General features: G+C 40.4%; 5 protein-coding genes across 5 annotated transcripts; 3 read left to right on the top strand and 2 right to left on the bottom strand.

The window, feature by feature from the left end:
* Positions 1–299: 299 nt before the first annotated feature.
* On the bottom strand, positions 300–1,511 carry N7532_010395 (small ubiquitin-related modifier domain-containing protein; the record flags this gene model as incomplete). Its single annotated transcript, XM_056622886.1, has 1 exon — positions 300–1,511. One exon carries the CDS (start codon positions 1,509–1,511, stop codon positions 300–302), a length of 1,212 nt encoding a protein of 403 aa, XP_056470302.1.
* A 322-nt stretch (positions 1,512–1,833) lies between these two features.
* N7532_010394 (U4/U6-U5 snRNP complex subunit LSM6) lies at positions 1,834–2,196 on the top strand (the record flags this gene model as incomplete). The annotated part of the gene is made up of 3 exons (XM_056622885.1): positions 1,834–1,939; positions 2,004–2,117; positions 2,174–2,196. The coding sequence occupies 3 exons, from the start codon at positions 1,834–1,836 to the stop codon at positions 2,194–2,196; spliced, it is 243 nt and encodes an 80-aa protein (XP_056470301.1).
* A 659-nt stretch (positions 2,197–2,855) lies between these two features.
* On the top strand, positions 2,856–4,062 carry N7532_010393 (S-methyl-5-thioribose-1-phosphate isomerase; the record flags this gene model as incomplete). The annotated part of the gene is made up of 2 exons (XM_056622884.1): positions 2,856–3,379; positions 3,429–4,062. The coding sequence occupies 2 exons, from the start codon at positions 2,856–2,858 to the stop codon at positions 4,060–4,062; spliced, it is 1,158 nt and encodes a 385-aa protein (XP_056470300.1).
* Positions 4,063–10,406: 6,344 nt separating this feature from the next.
* On the bottom strand, positions 10,407–11,154 carry N7532_010392 (uncharacterized protein; the record flags this gene model as incomplete). Its single annotated transcript, XM_056622883.1, has 2 exons — positions 10,407–10,573; positions 10,605–11,154. 2 exons carry the CDS (start codon positions 11,152–11,154, stop codon positions 10,407–10,409), a joined length of 717 nt encoding a protein of 238 aa, XP_056470299.1.
* A 2,766-nt stretch (positions 11,155–13,920) lies between these two features.
* N7532_010391 (uncharacterized protein) lies at positions 13,921–14,397 on the top strand (the record flags this gene model as incomplete). The annotated part of the gene is made up of 1 exon (XM_056622882.1): positions 13,921–14,397. One exon carries the CDS (start codon positions 13,921–13,923, stop codon positions 14,395–14,397), a length of 477 nt encoding a protein of 158 aa, XP_056470298.1.
* Between the last annotated feature and the right edge of the window lie 6,933 nt (positions 14,398–21,330).

Below are 21,330 nucleotides of genomic sequence, written 5' to 3'. Positions count from 1 at the left end.
TGACTACTCACTGCGCCATACGAGGACATGGATGGTTGGAGATTGGACAAGTGGCCAGGTATACCAGTTCAGTAAATATAGCTGTATATACCCAGAGGTGACACTAAAGAGATAGCCCGAACTAGATGTAATATGCTCATCGTTCATTAGCTTCCATGTGCGAACACAGGTAAATATATTTCTATAGTTAGGATTTACTGAATTTTCCTTAAGGCACAATAGCTTCTGTGACCCTGCTGTAAATACCCCATAAGCGAGCATATCCTGTATATGGAATGCTGTGGGCCAGTGGTCCATCTTTATACTTGTTTCTTGACCTGAACCTCCAACATATCCAGGTTTGCAATATCGTGCTCGCGTAAGCAGGTATCTGGATCGAGTCGATCCCCGTCAAAGATAACGAAGATGTTCTGATCAGCAGAAACATTCTGTTTGCTTCGGAAGACCGAGATCAGCTTAGACACCATTGTCTTTGGTCTAGCCTTGATCTTGAAATCATCCAAGCCCGGGCTTCTCAATATCAGCTTGATTTGCTGATTAGGCTCATCCTCGGGGTTTTGTGGGGGCAATTGAGTGCTTTCACTCTTAAACGGCAACGGCTCAGAGTGTAGTAGAGCTGTATTTTCAGTAGTTGCCACCATATGAATGCGCAGCTCTTCTGGATCCGCAGCAGTGTCATCCTCAAACCCCAATATGGAACGATTGTTTTCAGCTTTTACCCCAAGGCTCCGGCAAGTCGTCACATCAAACAACCGTCGCCCTCGCCAAGTGAGATAAATAGATGATTGCATCTCTGTAGGAATTCCTTGACGCTTGCACCATTCCACACGCACATCTCTCAGCCCCTGGGACATCTTGCGATGCACAATCAGAGATCGGGAATTCGGAATCTCAGAAGTGATCAGAATCTGCACGATAGTGTCGTCCACCTCAGGTAGTGATTGATTCGGAGACTGGCAGAATGTTTCTGTGTTAGGGTCTTCCGGGGGGTTTTCTTTGGTTTCGCCCTTGTTCTTTGTTTGATGAGCAGCCGGGTCTGCATTCTGCCTTGACTGATGGGAGGCCGAAGAGACGGGAGACGATGGTCTGTCTGCATATTTGTGGGCCTGCGTTAAGTCGGAATCTGGCAATTCAGCGGCAGCCGTTGTCGATGAATGCTTTTCCTCATAGAGTTGTTTTTCCTCATAGAGTGGTTGTTGGGCTTCATTGCCCCGGTCTTGTGTGATGGATAAATTCGGAGGCTTTTCTCCGTCGGATTCGCTGGCGAACTGGGACGGTTCTGTAAGTTCCGGAACTTCTCCGTAGTTTTCAGGTAACCGGGGTCGCTTAGAACACCTGTCGTCCTCAGTGATAGCTTCTTCGACCGTGTCAGGTGGAGACTTAGTCTTCCTGTGGGCGGCGCGGTTGGTTGCGACAATGTCAGAGTAAATTTGTTCAGACCGTCTGTAGAATTCGGGCTGAGTGTCTCCACTTTTGGAGGCCCATTCCGGTTTTTTGAAGAAGGATCGCATCACGATCAGAATCGGTGTCAGACACGAGATCACAGGCTACGGCCCCACGTTCAGATGAATGGAGGGGAGAGGGCTATAGCTGGCAGGCTAGGGACCAAAACGACCCCACCCGAAAACATCTCACCGCTTTCCTCATATGCTTATCTGAGGGTCACCGCGCGAAAGCTTGCTCCCCGATCTCACCATCATTGTGTCCACTTCCAGGTATAGTCCCTCTCACACGCTCTCCAGATCTGAATGCTCACTCGGTATGATTTTTAGGCTATCGGTACCCTGACACCTGTCATCACATACATTCCATCAAAGCAAACAAAAAAACACCATGGAAAACGGATCGTCTTCCGAAGGAAAGGACCCATCGGCCTTTCTGAGCGAGATCATCGGCGCCCCGGTCATCGTGAAACTGAACTCCGGTGTCGTTTACAAGGGTCGGTTTGATTCGGTTTGGTTCGTCGTTTGAAATTTACTGTTACGGTTCTAACCCTCATGTAGGTGAGCTTCAGTCGGTTGATGGTTACATGAATATTGCGCTCGAGAAGACAGAGGAATTCGTGAATGGAAAGCTTCGGCGTAACTATGGCGACGCTTTTGTGAGAGGAAATAATGGTTTGTTCGGCCTTACTGCTCTCTATTCCGCTTTTCGTTGCTAAGTTAAAGTCTAGTGCTTTACATATCTGCCAGTTGAGCTGCATCTGCCATCCTTCTCTTTTCTTTTTCTGCGCGTCACAGACCTTATGCATGCTCTTCTATTGAGCCGAAAAGCAAAATCTCAGCATTACGTCAACTTGCTTTCCTTTTGTGGATCAGCATATACCCTTGGGCCAACTGTGTTTGAATTGGATTCGGCCGTCGAAGTCATTCACACATTCACCTGATCATCATTGATACAATGCCCAATACCAAGAGGAATTCTTAAGATGCGAAGCCTAAGGTGCCCTACTCTCATTTTGTTGCGCCCTTTGAGGAATGTGTCATGGCATTTAATTATGGAATCGGAAATTAAAGTCTGGCTTCTTCAGATGACTGTTGTTCTATTATTCTTACCACCCAGTTTCTTCTTCAATTTCCCTCCACATAATTTTCATTTTCCGCTCAATATCACAGTTGGGAATCCAGGTTTCAGAATTTTATAGTCGATATCAAGCCTGGCAGGGTTTCCCGGTCCTGCCTCTATGAGAACCTAGTAGCGATGAGGGGCAGAGGGGTTTCTTAGGTAAGCCAGCGTTATTCTTAGTTACTCCAACTCATCGTAGTGGGCCTCGCCAATACGACCAGAAAGCAGCCTTGTCGATTCACGGGACCACCTCCCTCCAGATCCTGATTCCACGTCGAACCTTTGTGAAAATGCTACAAGCCATCAAATATGACCAGGGTCACCTGGAAATTCTCGACCAGTTGCAACTTCCCTTCGTTGAAAAATACATTCCCGTCCGGAACACGGAGGATAGCTGGGATGCTATCAAGGCCATGAAGGTCCGAGGAGCACCCGCAATTGCCATAGTGGCTATGCTAGCGCTCTGTTCTGAGCTTCACACACTTGGAGTCGCTGGCAAGATTCCCAACAACCCGGACGAGACCCGCCAATTTATCACTAAAAAGCTGGCCTATCTGGTAACCAGTCGGCCAACGGCAGTGAATTTGAGCGACGCAGCTCGCAAGCTGGAAAGTCTGACGACAACGCAGGCAGCACAACCTGGCGTGACTGGACAGGACGTTGCGGAGGCATTCATACGTGCTGCACAAGACATGCTCGGCAAGGACCTCGAAGATAACCATCGAATCGGCCACAACGGCGCAGAATGGATTATGAGGAACGCTGCAAAGGCAGGCAGCTCCCAGGTCGCAGTTCTGACGCATTGTAACACCGGGTAGGTGCATTCAAGTTCTGCCCCTACGGTCTATACTAATCGCGAATAGCTCCCTTGCTACCTCGGGCTATGGTACTGCGCTTGGCGTGATCCGATCCCTAGCATCTCAGAGCCTTCTACGACATGCGTACTGCACGGAAACAAGGCCTTACAACCAAGGATCCCGGCTGACGGCATTTGAATTGGTTCATGACAATATTCCTGCTACTCTGGTAACAGACTCAATGGCTGCAGCCTTGCTCGCGGATACTGGTGCAGGTGTAAACGCTATTGTTGTCGGGGCAGACCGAGTTGCTGCAAATGGTGATACGGCCAACAAGATTGGCACATACGGCCTAGCCGTCCTGGCCAAGCATCATGGTGTCAAGTTTCTTGTGGCAGCACCTCTCACGACCATTGACCTAGCCACGAAGTCAGGAGCCGATATTGTGATTGAACAGCGCCCATCATCAGAAGTGACCAGCATCAAGGGGCCGCGTGAAGACGCTGTCAGTGACAATGGTGTAATCCTAGAAACCGTTTGCATTGCAGCACCGGGAATTGGTGTCTGGAACCCTGCCTTCGACATGACACCTTCGGCACTCATTGATGGTATCATCACTGAAAAAGGTGTGGTCGAAAAAGGCCCCGATGGACAATTCCACATGGCCGCATTGTTTAATGATCATCTCCCTCGGGATTAGTATCATTCCTCTTTTCTTTGCCTGGATCCTGAGGATCATGGGCTCTTATGTCCTCTCGCGACGATTCTTGGCTCTCAAACACTGCCAGGAGTTCCTCGACCTTCTCCTCGATAGCGCCTAGGTGGTCCTCTAGGGCAGATGCGGTCATCTCTCCTCTACAGGATGTCAGCCATCTTGAACAGTGAGCTCTGTCTCTATAGTTTTGACAATATACTTAGCAAGTTCGGCCAATGCCTGATTATGTTAGCATTCTCGTTAATAAGTGGTAGCCATACTAGCTTTGGCTGAAACATGCAACGCGAGACCTCATAAAACCCTACCTGAGAGATATCAATGTCATTTCTGTTTGAATCCGACATCATGAGTCAACCCCGATGATATTATAAATAGGTAGACGAAAGACGAATGAATGGGTCACGATATGTTGATCATGTCCTGGGAGGAAGAAGGTAATATGAGGGGTTCCCAAGCAGATTGTTCAATTTAGCAATCAGGATCAATTATCAATGGTAAGTGCTTACCTAAGGGCGGGGTAGCAAGGAGAGACCCACTGTTAAAAAATCATTGGGTAATATTACACTACGTATTCTTAATATATATCATTGGAGAATTGATCACTTGGATAGCCTATTGATCTTCTATCAAATATTAGGGGTTTATTATATGTCTAGAATCACACTCTACATCCCCACGGAGAGAGATTTTTTAATTAGAACTTTGCCTAGTGCTAATTTCACTATTGAATAGCAAAAAGGATTGTTGAGAGATTTAAATATAATATTACTGTGATATCTATATAAGTTCGTAAAATAGAGGCTAGTTGACAAGTATCCAGGTAAGAGACGAAAGATAGCTTAGGGAGAAGAGATACTTAGGGGTTGGAAGTTAAGCCGGTTCAACACCTGGCTTCCAAGGCTGCTATCAATATCACCTGGTCAATTGGCCAGATCTCTCATTTCGGCTGAAAATGTTGTCAGATGAGTGCGTGTTCATCCGAGGGACACTCCGCAAATAAGTGAGATATATCAGAATTACCCCGCTTTACACCGCTTGTTTGTTTACTGTTTAAGTTACTTCTGTTTGTCGTGTTTATATCTTTTTTTGTGTATTTAACACTGCTCCTGACCATAGCTAAATGGTCAGGCGAATTCTAGGTGAATCTTACCCGCAGACTCGACCCCTCGAGGCAAAGCCCGTCCTCGAGCGATTGATCTGTGATTCGTCTCAACCCACCACATCCTCGGCCAGCACGTGACTAATCTAGTCATAGACCCGGGATGCCAACAACATCTATATATAAAATATTTCATATCATCTTATATTAAAATACGATTCTAAATAAGAATCTAGACCCTTTTTAATTAGAAATACATTATTGTCAACCTAATCTTAATAATTTCAACTATAATGTAATTCACTAACTACCGAGTGACGCACCCGACCCACTACTGAATATTCAAACATAGATAAAACCACTTAAAACACTATGAACTCAAAAATCTATCGATTAGGGCACCGGGTAACTGAATATCCAGTGCTTATGCAGCCGCTACATCCCCGGGGTGCACGTTTGGCTGGTAGAGGTGGCAAAGTAGGCGAATCAACCGGTGCGGGCGGAGGCTGCTCAACACGTTCAACTGGCTGCACTGGCTGCGCTGGTGGTGGTAGGCCCTCTCCAACTGTAACACCCTGTTCGCATCAAACTAGGCGATTCGTTCGTGCTCGTTTCTGCCGTTTCTTCTCATCCCCAGCCCGTAAATCAGCAATTTCCTGAGCTTGTAGCACGTTGGTATGATGTATTAAGACAGCGTAGCCTTTGATAATCCGATCTAGGACTATCTTTGATGGAGTAGGAGGGCTTCTTGATCAATTCCTAGGTTGTTTTTGAGTGAAGAAACCTCTTTTTGTAGTTGGTCGACCGTCTTTGGTGTTTTCGGGCTGAATTGGCTTGATCGGCTAGAAGGTCGGCTAGGTGGTGGTGTAGGTGTTCGGAGAGAAATATTGATCTTCGAAAGCACCCGTTCAGGATCTAGTGGAACTAGACTGAATAGTCTCTAGTTTAAAGGTCTCTTCTCGTGCCCGAGGATAGCTTGCTAGGAAATCCAGCTTATCAATATGATTGAATCCTAACCGTGCCTGATTGGTAATCAGACGACCATAGGCACGCTTAAGAACAGCAAAACATCCAATATCTAGAGGTTGAAGGAGATGGGATGAATGTGCTGGCATGCAGAGTGGGATGATCGAGTTTTCAGCACAAATTCGGTCGGAGATGGCTACCATGGCCATCAAGAAGCAGAAGGCGATATGTTCCTTTCATCCGAGTTGAGGTGAATGGGAGGAATGATTTTGAAGCCATCGGATGCTAATTTTATCTGTTGAAGTCTAGCCATCAGGTGAAACTTCAATTCGCCTGTCTTTTGGAAGCCATCAAGCCAACTCATATTGTGGTTTTTGGCTTTGAAGATTATGCAGAGTCGAAGAGCAAAACCAGCCGCACTAATTGACTCAATAACAGTCACCCATTCACGATTTCCAGGCTGTAGAATTGCCCGACGACCATGGTACTCGGCTGAGTAACCACCTTTTGTGCTGATATAAGGCGCATCGCAAACCAGTCTCGTATAGATATCATCTGATTGGATACCATTCTCATTGATAACAGATTGAACAGTTTTAAACCATTCACGTAAGACCTTTGGATCCTCATTCTCAGCACGTTGGTAATGATATCGTCTTGAAAAACATGTTTGAAGCTCTTCTCGGCGTTTGGTAAGCTTAGTTACCCAATTAATCCCAACAGTTGGTGGGGGGTTTCCACGGGCGGCAATATTAGCCATTTCTCTCTCAGTAGAGGGCCTAGGGGCCGTACCACGAGAATCCATAGATAGTATCCCACTGCACAAGCGATTCTTGTTCAAAATCAGTCAATTTACGACTATTAGCGCGTGTAATCGCGCGAGAAGACTGGCCCGAACATCGGCGGCGGATTGTGCTTCAGATACGCTGTATGTCTTGGCTGCAGCGCGAAGACTAGGAAGTTGACCGTTTTGCCTGAATAGCTAATAAGATTCTGCCCTCACGATTGGCCGAATCCTGGCTTGATTGAGCGTGTTTTGGTAGCATGATGGGTGGTTAAAGATGGTGGTGGGTTCGCGTCGGAACACGATTTTGGTGGGGTGCGTCACTGGTAGTGAATTACGTTACTATTAACATTTTAATCCATCTCATTTATATCGATAATTTGTAAAAATGATTGTAGCTGAGCTATGCTAGATTATAAGTTTCATATTTTTATAATTACATACCCTCAAATATTTTCTTGTGTTTTCTTATATTTTATACTATACCAAGATATAGAGAGTAAATAAGCAAAGAAAGAAGAAAAATAATAAAGATGATATTACATATACAATATACATTACATTCTTAAGAAATTCATAATTGATATTATAAAAAGATACTAAATCATAGAGAAAAGTTAATTTCCATGAAAACCAATCTAAATATAAATTTCTGTTTAGAGCTTTTTGTTGTAATCAATTTTCTAGATAATACAATTGATTCCATTTTATCTAAACTATTATAATACCTATTTCTAATACGGGAACTTAATTTACTACTATATATGTCAGCATTCTAGGTCTATGACAAAGCGGGTCATGTGCTGGGACCCTAAATGACGTGAAAAGATAAGATGGGTGAAAACAGTTGATGAGATTGAGAGAAACTCTCTCAGGGTCTGACTGAGTATCTGCCTCTCTAACTAATAATGGGATCATTCTCGTATAAATAAACCGAAATGGAAACAAACAGGATAAACATGATAGAAAAGAAAGCGGGGTAACTACAATAAATCACTTCAAAAAAAGAAGACGTTTGCCTTCTTCTCATTCGTGGGACGACCCTCTGATAAACCTTGAGCACTAGCCAATCGATCAGATGAATTTGATCGCAGCCTTAGAAGTTAGGTGTTGAACCGTGCTAACTTCCAACTGTATAATAACTAAACAGAGGGATTTATTCTATATTAGCCTGCTTTAATGATAATATTCTATAATTAATTTATATCTAAAATATTGTTAAAAAATTTCTCATATTGAATAAAAATATATAGTACTAAAACCAATCACTATATAGACTCGTTATTTTATATAAATTAATTTACTTATAACAGATTATGATCTACAATTTAGGGGTTATAAATCATTAATAACCTCTTAAATTATAATCAGTATAATATAAAGTCAGGATATCTAATATTTCGATAATATTAAACCATAAAATTTTTAATATAGAAATACAATAGTCTAATTATCGAATAAAATAGGGATATAAATACTAAATTAGGAATTTTTTCAAAGAGGACAAAATTCTATATACAATAATAAACATAGATACTAAGAGTCTATTTAAATCTAATATATTAAAGCAGAAATTATAACAACTTTCCTTCTGTTATTAATTTATTTTTAATCTTTAGTTGATTTATTCTTCTTTTTAACTCTTAATAATTGATAATGATAAAAATTGAAGAGTTTATGAATTATTTAATTTTATATTGGATTAGTCAAGATTAAATATCAAATACAAATTTAATATATTCTTATTTTATGAATTATAAACTGTAAAAAATATTTGTTATCCTATTGTAGAATAGTTATTATCAAATATAAAGAATTGGACTTTTTTATTAAATAGATAGACAATACTAATACTACCAATAACATGAATAAAGAATATAATTTTGATTTAATAGCTAACTAGAACATCTTCTATTTCATGTATATATCTTTAAAAAGGAAATATAGATATCATATTTTATTTTAAAATACTAATTATAATATAAAATATTCTAAATTTACTGCTAGCACTATAGATATTGTCAGCAATCGGGGTCTATGACTCGTCTTAGTCATGTGCTGGACCTCGGTTGACTTGGAAAGATAAGATGGGTGAGAACAGCTAATATTCAGAGATGAGAACCTTCAACTGCCTAACTAGCTAACGTTGGAATCAATCTCATATAAATAGACCAAAATAGAAGCAAACAAGCAGACAAACAATATAAGCGAAAGCGGGGTAAATTTCGTACTTTCCCCTTTACACACGAGCTAACTCTCTTATTCCCCAGTGAGCTGATCAGGATTACATCACAGCCTTAGAAGTCAGGTGTTGAACTTTGACTTCCAACACTATATTACCCCTTTTAAACTAGATGATGATGTAACTAAGTAGATATATATAGACCGAGAATAGAACAAATAGTGCAAACAAAATATGCAAGTGAAAAGGGGCACGAACAGGGGTAGTTCGATACATTAAACGCCATGCATCTAAAGGCTTCAATATATTGGACGCCACTCATAGGGAAGACTCAGTATTCAGAACTTCGGATGAACTATCGGCCGTCACTCCCAAGGGTAATCACGTGTGATTTCCCGACAATACTTAAGCCTAAGGAGTACCTTATAATAATTCTAATCCGAATCTAAGAAGTAGCTATTGATAGCTATCAATAGCTAACAGAATAGAGAAGTCTAGCAATTAAGTGCTATTAATATCTAGTATCCTAGTAGTGGCTTACTAAGTGTCTACTAAATAAGATTAACTAGGCTTTTAAATTGAGGATACTCTATGATTCTGAAAGGTAGCTGAGTAGCCGAAATAAACTCTAGTAAATAGCTTACTAATAGGCCCCACATAATTTTTACCAAAATTATTGGACCCTCGCTTGCGAGGGTCCGACACCCAAACAAAAAACGACCCCCACAATATAAATTATCACAGCATCCGACTTTGGCACCCAGATTACCCACATTTACATTAGAATTTCTAGTAATTGAGGTCTCAATATGTGTATTCATAGGACAAACAATAAAAAACTTTGCAGCGCTCCAAATGGCGTCCTGACTGCCTATAGTGCCGTTTTAGTTCAATCATAACCTTCTTCCACTGGGGCCGCAGTTTATCAATTGCCTCCAAATCAGTCAGCTTTTGTTTATCCTGCTTCATTTTCGCCACATTCGCTGAAGAAATAATGCCTCTTGATAAAACCTGTTCTTGATACACCATAACGTGCATGGCGTGCAGCAATTGCAGCTTTTGATGTCTCAATCTCTCGGTGTGCCTCCTCTAGCTGATATGCACATGATTGTGCCCCCTTTGAGAGCTTTTTGACAATATTTTCATCATGAGATATTTTTATCCTTGTTTAACGTCAAAATCCTGCTCTCGAGTCTCTGAAATCGTTGAATTGTTTTGGGTGTGCCGAAATTTGTTGAATTGGATGAATTGGTTGAGGGGGATTCTGGCACTTCAGCATGTTATAATCCACCAGATTATCACACAATATTAGGATTTATTGGCCAGATACCAGATAATTTGAATCCAAGATGAATTGTGCGTAATGTAAAAGTTTTGGTGCGAATTGATGAAATTGCAGCCAAAAAATCAATCTTTGAAAACCTTGTACAACCAGTTGCGGTTGCTGATTCAATGGCCGAGCTCACTGTGATAGTGTTTATACACATTAAAAACACCAAGATCAAGAGGTTGTAGAAGATGGCTTGTATGTGGAGGTAGGAAGAAAAGTAAAATCTTTTTATCTTCACAATATTTGACCATCTCATATGTCAAATGTGAGCCAAAGCCATCACATATGAGCATCCTCCAGGAACCTTTCATGCGTTCTCTTGTTGCCTTTTCAAAATGCTGAATCCACTGATAAGCAAGTTGATCATTTATATAGCCAGTCTCAGTGATAGCAATATGCTCATTCTTCAGATCATCAAACCAGCGAAATTGGAGCTGTGCAGCAGTAACAATAATCAATGGTGGAACACAAAACCCATCTGTTGAGATTGCTTCAACCACAGTCACATATTCACAATTTGTATGGTCGCCAGAAACAAGTTTTCGCCTAGGTTCACGTTCAAATAGTGATTTTTTGCCCCGATAGGGGCTACGGAGCCGTTGATAAGGCACATCAAATTCACGCGCAACTTTTGAGATATTTAGCCGAGATTGGGTATGTAGTTTTTCCAGCGCCTTTTCAATCAGTTCCTCAATTTCTCTATTTGTACGAGGCATGTTGGTAGCGTGGGAGGATGCTGAAGTGGAAGTGTAGCTTTTTGAAGAGATTTATATTGTGGGGGTCGTTTTTCGTTTGGGTGTCGGACCTTCGCAAGCGAGGGTCCAGTAATTTTGGTAAAAATTACGTGGGGCCGGTTAGTAGTTCTTACGAAAATACTGAGCCAAAATTTATGTGGCTAGTAAAGAGAGAGCATAGAATTAGCTTATGATTAAAAAGGTAGAATTCAGGGAGTATACTATATCTTAGAGTAACTTATTAATTCGTCGTTTTGATATAGACTTCCGTTAATAGGCATCCTTGAGATAGGCTATAATTAGAGAGGTTCCTGCGCGTTGAGAGGTTCTAGCACGCTAACGTTGCGGATAAACTAATATTAATGAGTATTACTTATATAATACCTTTGGTTCCCTAGTCCTCTTATGCGTAATCTGTTTAAAACTGTTCTAGATTTCTGATCTTTTATAGCTATCCTATTTGAATATTGAATTCTGATTTAATACTTCTAGACTTTCCTACGACCCAGAGCTCATGTTTGTCCTATATTCAGTTATTTGCCACTAGTTAAGAAAGCTCTATGCAGATTCATTTATATTAGGCGCGCTTAGGTGGAGAACCCAGATAGATTTAGAGACGTAGGCCAATATGAGACAGAGAAATGGGGGCAGAGGAATTATGCGCTCACAAGGAATATATGGGGCTACTGATGTCACAGTTATTGGCTGCTAAGGAAGTTAATAAATATCATCAGATACTAGAGGATCAGTACTAGGGACTGACTCAGATACAGTATAGGGAGATTCTTGTGACTGAGAAATATAAGAATGCGACATATTGTATTAGTCTCAGTATAGGAAAGAGAAGAGAGACAGATCACCTACAGAGTATAGCAGCAGAAAATCTCAGGGGTACTAGCGATCTTATACTATCGACGCGTTCGTTAGCAACGTGACTCGTGAATTGCTTAATTCTGATTCGCTGAGATAGTATAATTATATGGGAGATTATAGATAATTTATAGATAATATAATATAACGTAGTTCCCAAGCGAGCCGGCCACCCAAGCGAGCCGGCCACCCCAAAAACACATCTTAAATGCGATAAATTAGCACTCCATATCTCAACAACCATCGACTAACTTTACTTGAATATTGGCAGGTAGGCTTTACTTAGCATAGGGATTAATATATCCTATTTTTAAATATTTTAAAATGATCGCCTTGCAACGTTACAATAAAATACACTGTAATTTTTGTATTCTATACATAAATATATGTATGTCTCTCTTCTAATTAGATTTTATATGTCAAAACCACGCCAGTGGGCTGGTGACGCTATCTAGACCATCATGTCCAAATATGGTATTCTAAATCGATGTTTTTGTTGAGATATGTTGTGGTATTTTATCGCATTTACTATGTGTTTTGGGGTGGCCGGCTCGCTTGGGAACTACGTTATATATAGTTATCTATAAATCATCCACAATTATCTATAGAAGATTTTCCAAAATAGCTGTCCACTATTTGAGAACTTTAAGCATAGGTTTCTTTAGTGTTTTATATAAGAGGCTACTATAAATATTATACATAATATTAGCTAATAGGAGCGTAATATATATCTTTAATTTGAGCCATTTTTATAACGATATCGTGTGTGGCAACTTCCGCAATTATTTCTCAGGATTTTGGTGAGTCGCTTTTAAACATTAACATATATGTTTTCATATTTGCACACTCCGTGACAGCCACTCTGAACAACTCACATTCTATCTGGCCATATTATTAATAATCCTTGCACACTAACTAATGTAGCTCCCAAGCGAGCCGCCCACCCAAAACACGTAGTAAATGCGACAAATTACCACGACATATCTCAACAACCATGGACTAACTTTACTTTCATATTGCAAGATAGGATTTACTTAGCATAGGGATTAACATATCCTCGTTTTAAATATTTTAGATGATCGCGTTACAATGTTACAATAAAATACAGTGTAATTTTTGTATTCTATACATAAATATAAGTATGTCTCTCTTCCTATTAGTTTTATATGTCAAAATTACGCCAGTGGGGCTGGTGACGCTATCTAGACCATTATGTCCAAATATGATATACTAAATCGACGTTTTTGTTGAGATATGTCGTGGTAATTTATCGCATTTACTATGTGTTTTGGGGTGGGCGGCTCGCTTGGGAACTACGTTAGTTAAGTTGTCTAAAGTTAATCAATAAGATTAAGAATACAAGTACGTATCCAATTCAAAAGTTTTCGGTTACCCAGGAGGTCAATTACAGTTTAAACGGCAATTAGAACAAAAAGCTGTATTTGGTTTTAAAACGGGGCTGAATCAGCTGCATAAGGGTGATGTGCTACCCTGAACTAGGAAAGATGAACGAGATTTATGTTAATGTGGATAATTTATGGATATGGATATGCCGCAGCCTACTTATAGGATCCATCGAGAATGTCTACCTATCTATATAAATATCTGTATTAATCGTTTTAAATCATAAATTATTACTATTGCAATGTCATGATCTCAATTAAATATTATCTTTACTTGTATTGTTTCTAGATTAATAATTTGTTATGATAATTATAAGATTATGTTCCTTAAATTAAGATAAAGCAAATTTTTTTGATAAAGCATAACCAAAATGATAGGATGCTATAACGTAATCCACAACCGAGTCGGCAGTTTTCCCTAGCACCACCATCAAGCACTATTCAACGCGACTTTATTCCACCACCACTATTCAGAATGCCTCTATCTCAAGAAAACCGAATGCAAATGGCCATACACGTGTACAAAAGCAAGCAAATCCAATATCAATCAAAAGCTGCTGGAGTATTTGGCGTACCAAGGTCAACCCTTCAAGATTGGCTCAAGGGAATGAAATCACGGTCGGAAACGCGTGCCAATTGCCATGAATTAACAGCCCATGAAGAAGTCTTGATCAAGCACCTGCTAGACGCAGATAAACGAGGCTTATCGATTCGACCTGAGTTTCTGCGTGGAATGGCGCAGATCTTACTTCGTGAGCGTACCCAGGATCCTACCACAACCATTGGTGTTAACTGGGCATACAACTTTGTTAAACGCCATCCAGCGCTACGTACACGATATAATCGGAGGATTACATACCAGCGTGCAAAGCAGGAGAATCTGATGGTTATAAAACAGTGGTTTGAGACTATGCATGAAGCTATTCAGGAACATGGTATCCATGAGGATTGATCTGGAATTTTGACGAAAACTGGCTTTGCAATGGGACTCTGCTCAACCTCTAAGGTTATTACCGCAGTGGAGCGCAGTGAAAGGCCTCGCAGGGTTATTCAGGGGAATCGTGAATGGGTCACAATCATCGAATGCGTGAGCTCTGGAGGGATTTCTATACCGCCATGGATTATCCTAAAAGCCGAATCTCACCAAGCCACTTGGTATCAGGGCCTTCTCTTTTTAATAAGGGATATGCCCTTGTTAGAAGCCAGAATGGCTGGACAACGGATGAAATTGGCTTTCGCTGGCTAAAGGAGATGTTCGAACCATATTCTAAACGCTACTCAACTGGTGCGAAGAGGTTGCTTATTCTTGATGGCCATTCTAGCCATCTGACTGCAGAATTTGATGATTTTTGCAAAGAGAATGCAATAATCTGCCTCTGCATGCCTCCCCATACTTCTCATCTTCTTCAGCCACTAGATGTTGGTGTTTTTGGGCCGCTTAAACGCGCGTACGGGAAATTGACTGAGGAGATGATGGCTGCCGGCAACTACCATATTGACAAGGAAGACTTTCTACACCTATATCCACCTGCGCGCGAAACTGTCTTCAATCGGGAGAACATATGCAGTGGATTCGCAGGAGCTGGTCTTAAGCCACTTGATGCAGACCGAGTTCTTGAAAGGATTACCTCTCAACTTCGCACGCCAACACCACCTCTATTAGAAATTGAAAGTTCAAATTCCTCTACTTTTCAGACACCTCAGAATCCTCGTCAGGTTATTCATAAGGCGCGTCGCCTACAGAGAAGTCTTCGAAAGAAAAGAACGCTTTCTAGCAGTCCAATCTCGCATATTCAACACCTCGAAAAAGCGGCGCAGATGGCAATGAATACAAACCTACTTCTTCGACAAGAAATTAAGGTTCTACGAGAACGAGCGAAAAATCAAAAGAAGGGCAAGGAGACGTGCTAATCTTGGTAATGATCTTGTTTTATTTGTGCACGAAGGTCACAATCGAGTTCAGCAGCTTGATACACAGCTTAATGAGCAAGTTGATGAGCCTAGTCCTAGGCCTCGCCAGCGAGCTCCACAACGCTGCAGTGGCTGTGGGACTGTCGGACATACTATACGAGGTTGTCCTAATAAATAGCTATTCATTTGGTGTTTTAGATGGTCTAGTAGAGTATAATTGTGGAGTGTTAAATCTAAATAATACAATGGGGCGCGTCGAAATTCGCCGCTCGGTGGTTGATTACGTTAAGCTTGACAGATTACATAACGTTTTGAGGTGCCGTTACCGAAAAAAGTGAGGTGCCCCGACAAATACCCCCGAGTAACGCACACGGCCGTGTGACGCGACCCAAAACACCATAATAAATGCGATAAATTACAACATCATATCTCAGCAACCATAGACTTACATGACTTCAGAATTTGTCTCAAGACTTTTCTAATCATCAAAGGCAGCATAGGTTCATATCAATTATTTTAATTATCATTTTGGTATGATTACAAAAAATTACAAGGTAATCTCGACCTTGAGCATGTAAATACATATCCCCCCATGAAATTTTAAATTTAGGGTCCATTACAGTACTCAGAATCTTCAATTATGCTAGCTAGCTTCCAAAGTAGATTCCACAGGATGTGGTTATTGAGACATGAAAATATCATTTATCGCATTTACTATGGTGTTTTGGGGTGCGTCACACGGCCGTGGACTACGTTATCTACTTAGTTACATCAATAGTTAATCAGACAGTTCTATCTCTTTGACTGATCTCACTCTTCTTCCACACATTCCTGGTTATATGATTTAGCATCAGTCAACTTGCTTTATCATCGGATACCATCGAATGCTGACAGAAACTTATTATCAATTAATAGATACAAGATCATTTCTTAAAATTCCATTAAGCGATGGGATGAGCTGGGTTGTTATTATGGTTAAGACCAAACATGTATTTCTTTCAACCTAAGCGAGAATATTTTATGCTATCCAAAAACCAACTGACTATCTCTTTTCAGATAATTAAGCGAGATTTATGCTAGTGCGGATATCTTGTGGATATCCTCAACTTGGATATGGATATGAAGTGATATCCAATATCCGCAGCATTGAGTCACTTTATGGTATCTAAAGATATTATTATAGATTTCCAATGCAGTATCTAATACTAAAATCTTGTTATAAAGAGTTCATAAAGAAGACCAAATACAAGGGTATTATATAAAGTTGTAAAATTTATCTAGTTAACTAATAATAGATAGGATTAATAATAGTAAGGGATTTAAATATCTAATAAAATATAGGATTAATAGTAAGGGACTACCTAATTTCTTTAATATTAACAATATTATTAGTTCCCAGTAGGCCTATTTAGAAACAATTATATTTTTTTAATATAAAATCAGATTCTTAACTAGCTGTAACTGGTAAGTCATACTAACGTAGCCCGTACGCGAGTGGATCATGTAAGCTAGCGGATCACCTACCCAACTACCCTACCACGAAAATATATATAAAATAACCACCAACCAATATATTCAATTAACACTGTTCACAAACTGATTAGGGCACCTGATTCTCTTATGCCCCATATTCCAACAATTTGAACACCTCGACGGCGCTATCTTATTGGCCCAATTTGCTACCGCAGCCGCCGCCGTATTGTGTATGATCTCTGCTTTAACACTATTTGCCCCATTCTCAATACGCTCCTGAGCCTCACCAGCAGTCATCCAACTATTATTAGCTAGCTATTCGCTGATTTGGTAATGCCCATTTTCGCTTTTAGGGGGCATTTTCAGCGCGTAACCGCTCATTCTCATTGCTTACTAGAGTAACGTAGTCAATTACTTGTTTAGCACCCTTAATTACCTACTGTAATGTAATCTGATCAGGACTTAGGGGCGCACACGAGCGTTGCTGTAGCAGTGCTTTAAATTAAAGAAGCCTTTCGTCGGATATTAACTAGCTGAATTTGCCTGTGAGGTATGAAATCGCGGCAACTATCACTACCACGGCTGGTTAGAGGGGTAGGTATTCGAAGCTGAATATCAAGTATATTAAGCACTCGCTGTGACATAGTATAAGGCCTATAGCGGCGAAGCTATTTAATATCGTAGCTAGTTTATATCCCTGTACGCGCCTGAGGATATGAGGCCAGAAAATCAAGCTTGTTAATATAATACTATTTCGTATCTTAGCCTAAACGTGTTACCTATGTAGCTATTTAAAACAGCAAAACAGCTAATATTAAGAGGTTGAAGTAAATGAGAAGAGTATAGAGGTATACAGATTAGAATAGTATATAGATTTACTAGTATCATCGAATTAAAGTGCAATATAGCTTCCGTACCCGTCTATCGCTAATAGCCACTATACCCTATGTCGACAGTTAGTAGTATACTGAATAGAAACTTTTTTTAGGCTAGGCGAGACTAATTTGATCCGTCGTCTAGCTATTTGCACTAACCTAACTTTAAAGCGCTAGTATCTTAGCATAGTAGTAAACCGCGCTCAGTTGAAGTTTTGGCCTTTAAAGTTAATAGTCAGCGGGAGAAAATTAGATCAGTTGATACACTCGAGTGATCGCTGTAACCCACTTTCGATTACCTAGCTATATAAGCTTCTTTTACTATATAGCATTCAGCACGTGTGACTACACGTGAAGTGCTTATTAGACCTATTGTGAAGCCAGTTTCGTCAAAATTCTAGATATTATTCTCATAAATACTATATTGAATAATAGCCTATCAGAATCGATCAAACCACTCTTATATAATCTTCAGATCCACACATGACGCTCGTTTATAGTCATATCGACGTGAAATGCGTGTTTTAAGCCTAAGGCAGCATTAGATATTGTCAGCATTCGCTGGTATCCGATGACAAAGCAAGTTGACTGATGCTAAATCATACAACCAGGAATGTGTGGAAGAAGAAGAGTGAGATCAGTCAAAGAGATAGAACTGTCTGATTAACTAATGATGTAACTAAGTAGATATATATAGACCGAGAATAGAACAAATAGTGCAAACAAAATATGCAGTGAAAAGGGGCACGAACGGGGGGAGTTTGATACATTAAACGCCATACATCTAATGTGGCTTCTATATATTGGACGCCACTTATAGGAAAGGTTCAGTATTCAGAACTTCGGATGGATTATCGGCCGTCACTCCCAAGGGTAATCACGTGTGATTTCCCGACAGATATAGTTATACACCTATTGTTGGAAGTCAAAGTAGTTTAACACCTGACTTCCAAGGCTGTGATGTAATTCTGATCAGCTTACAAGGGCTTAAGACTCAGAAGAAGATAGTCAGCCCTTGGATAAAGGGAAAAATACGAGCTTTAATAATTTACCCCGCTTCTCGCTTCCTGTGTTTGTCTGCTTGTTTGCTTCTATTTTAGTCTATTTATACGAGATTGATTCCAACGTTATTTAGTTAAGCAGATACTCAGTCAGACCCTGAGACAGTTTCTCTCAATCTCATCATCTGTTCTCACCCATCTTATCTTTCCACGTCATTTAGGGCCCAAAATATGACTCGCTTTGTCATAGACCCCGAATGCCGACAGTTTATGTACTAAGATGAGACTAGAATTCTATCATGAACAACTACATAATAATCCAAATTATCTAATTAAATGAATATCATAGTTATATGTTGGGAGTTAACACTGTTCAACACCTAACTTCTAAGGCTGCGATCAAATTCACCTAATCAATTAGCTAGGACTCGAGATTCATCGGAGGGTCGGCCGCCAGATGAGAGGAAAGGCGAACTTCTCTATTCTTATGAGTGATTTACCTCGCTTTACCCCGCTTTCTTCCTCACCATGTTTATCCTGATTGTTTCCATTTCGATCTATTTAGAGAGAATGATCCATGATTAGTTAGAGAGGCAGATTCTTCCTGAGACAGTTTTCTGTCAATCTATCTGTTCTCACCATCTTATCTTTATCCCATTTGGGATCCAGCACATGACTAAGCGAAGTAATAGACCCCGAATGCCGACCAAAGATTCTAAAGAGGCTACTAACAATTAGATTAAAATAATTTATAATCTAGAATCTATCGCATATAAGATATATTATTTTATATCTTTAATATAGTAAAGAAATAATCAATAAAAAAAACAGATCTTGGAATAATTCTTCCAATCTACTCTCTCTAGTACATAGATTTCATAATCTCTTCCTTCTACACTAGTCTACTATACTCTCTAGTGTACTATATTGAGTATCTGATATATTTTAGCTAAAATAGGAAAGGGAGTGTATTATCTCTAAGCTTAAAGCGCTATGCTGGATTAAATAGAACTATATTAGGTGAGAATAATAGTCGGTAGTCAATATATAACGGTGAATATAGTCAACGTATTAGTGATTTTGGGCTATCCAGGCTATTAGTGAGTATAGTAGTATATTAATACTACTTACAGTAGCTGATTGCAATACTATATTAGTAGTAGTAGGTCTAATATTAGTGAATTAATACTCATAGATATGTACATTTTATCATTTGAAGTAATAAATATATAAATTTTATATTCAACACTTTTCTTAGTTAATATTAGTACTAAATATTCACTACTCTGCATCATACTCTAATCTTAGAGGAACAGGTTATTATTATTGAATTTTTTAACAATACTTACTTAAATTATAAGATAACGTAACCCCGTAAGCGAGTGGATCATGTAAACGAGCAGATCACCCGCCCAATTTCCGACCGCGTTTTGCAATATGTCCTATTCAACCACATACTATGCCACCAATTCGCACTCAATCTCGTCAAAACTCGACTGAGCAGGCAGGAGGGCCAAATCCTACTTGCTATCTAAGCTTTCAAAAATGACGAAGTTACCTCTATTCGCGAAGCAGCGAAGCATTTCGACGTTCTATATACCACACTACAACGCCGTATGAACAGAGGCGCGTCTCGCTCTACCACACGCGCTAGCAACCACAAATTAACCTAATTAGAAAAGGATTCTCTTTGAAATAGATAATTTCGCTTGATTTATGTGGTATCGCGCCTAGGCAAGATATAGTGCGAGAAATGGTTAATATACTGCTCCTAAAACGCGGAGAACGTACGCCGCAGTCGGTTAGTAGGGTGTCGGCATTTGGGGTCTATGACAAAGCGAGTCATATTTTGGGCCCTAAATGACGTGGAAAGATAAGATGGGTGAGAACAGATGATGAGATTGAGAGAAACTGTCTCAGGGTCTGACTGAGTATCTGCTTAACTAAATAACGTTGGAATCAATCTCGTATAACGTAATTCACCACCGGGTGAGCCACACCGCTGAGTGAGCCACCCAGCCAAAAAAGCGCGTCTCCACACGTCCCTCTATCTTCCACCAACAACCTTGTCTCTAAATCGCGTCAGATCAAGCCAAAATGTTATACAGCAAGAGGGTCGTATCTCGTTGGCCATACAAGCTATAAAAAACAAATCAGCTCGATTCGGCAGGCTGCAGAGCGATTCCAGGTCAACCGTTGTACGCTCACGCGTCGGCTCCGCGGTACTACAAGTCGCGCTGAAATGCGCCCAAATGGCCGTAAATTGACAGAAATCGAAAATAACTCACTTCTACAATGGATTCTATCAATGGACGATAGTGGTGGAGCACCTAGACCCTCTAACAGTGCAAGAAGTGGCTGATTTATTACTACGACAGCGCGGTACATGCAACACTACACCGATTGGCCAAAATTGGGTCACAAAATTTGTCAAACGCCACCCAGAGATTAAATCTCGCTTTTCACGGCGATATAATTACGAGCGCGCACAACAGGAAGATCCAAAGGTCCTATGCGAGTGGTTTACTACCGTACAAACCGCGATCTCTACATACGGTATCCTATCGGAGGATATCTATAACTTTGACGAGACTGGCTTCGCGATGGGCCTTACCGCAACCGCGA

The sequence above is a fragment of the Penicillium argentinense genome (genome assembly GCF_028826775.1).
Source record: "Penicillium argentinense strain IBT 30761 chromosome Unknown utg000010l_segment0_segment0, whole genome shotgun sequence".
NCBI classification, from domain to species: domain Eukaryota; kingdom Fungi; phylum Ascomycota; class Eurotiomycetes; order Eurotiales; family Aspergillaceae; genus Penicillium; species Penicillium argentinense.
Note: the sequence above shows the minus strand (reverse complement) of the source record. Positions and strands in the feature narration are given on the sequence as shown.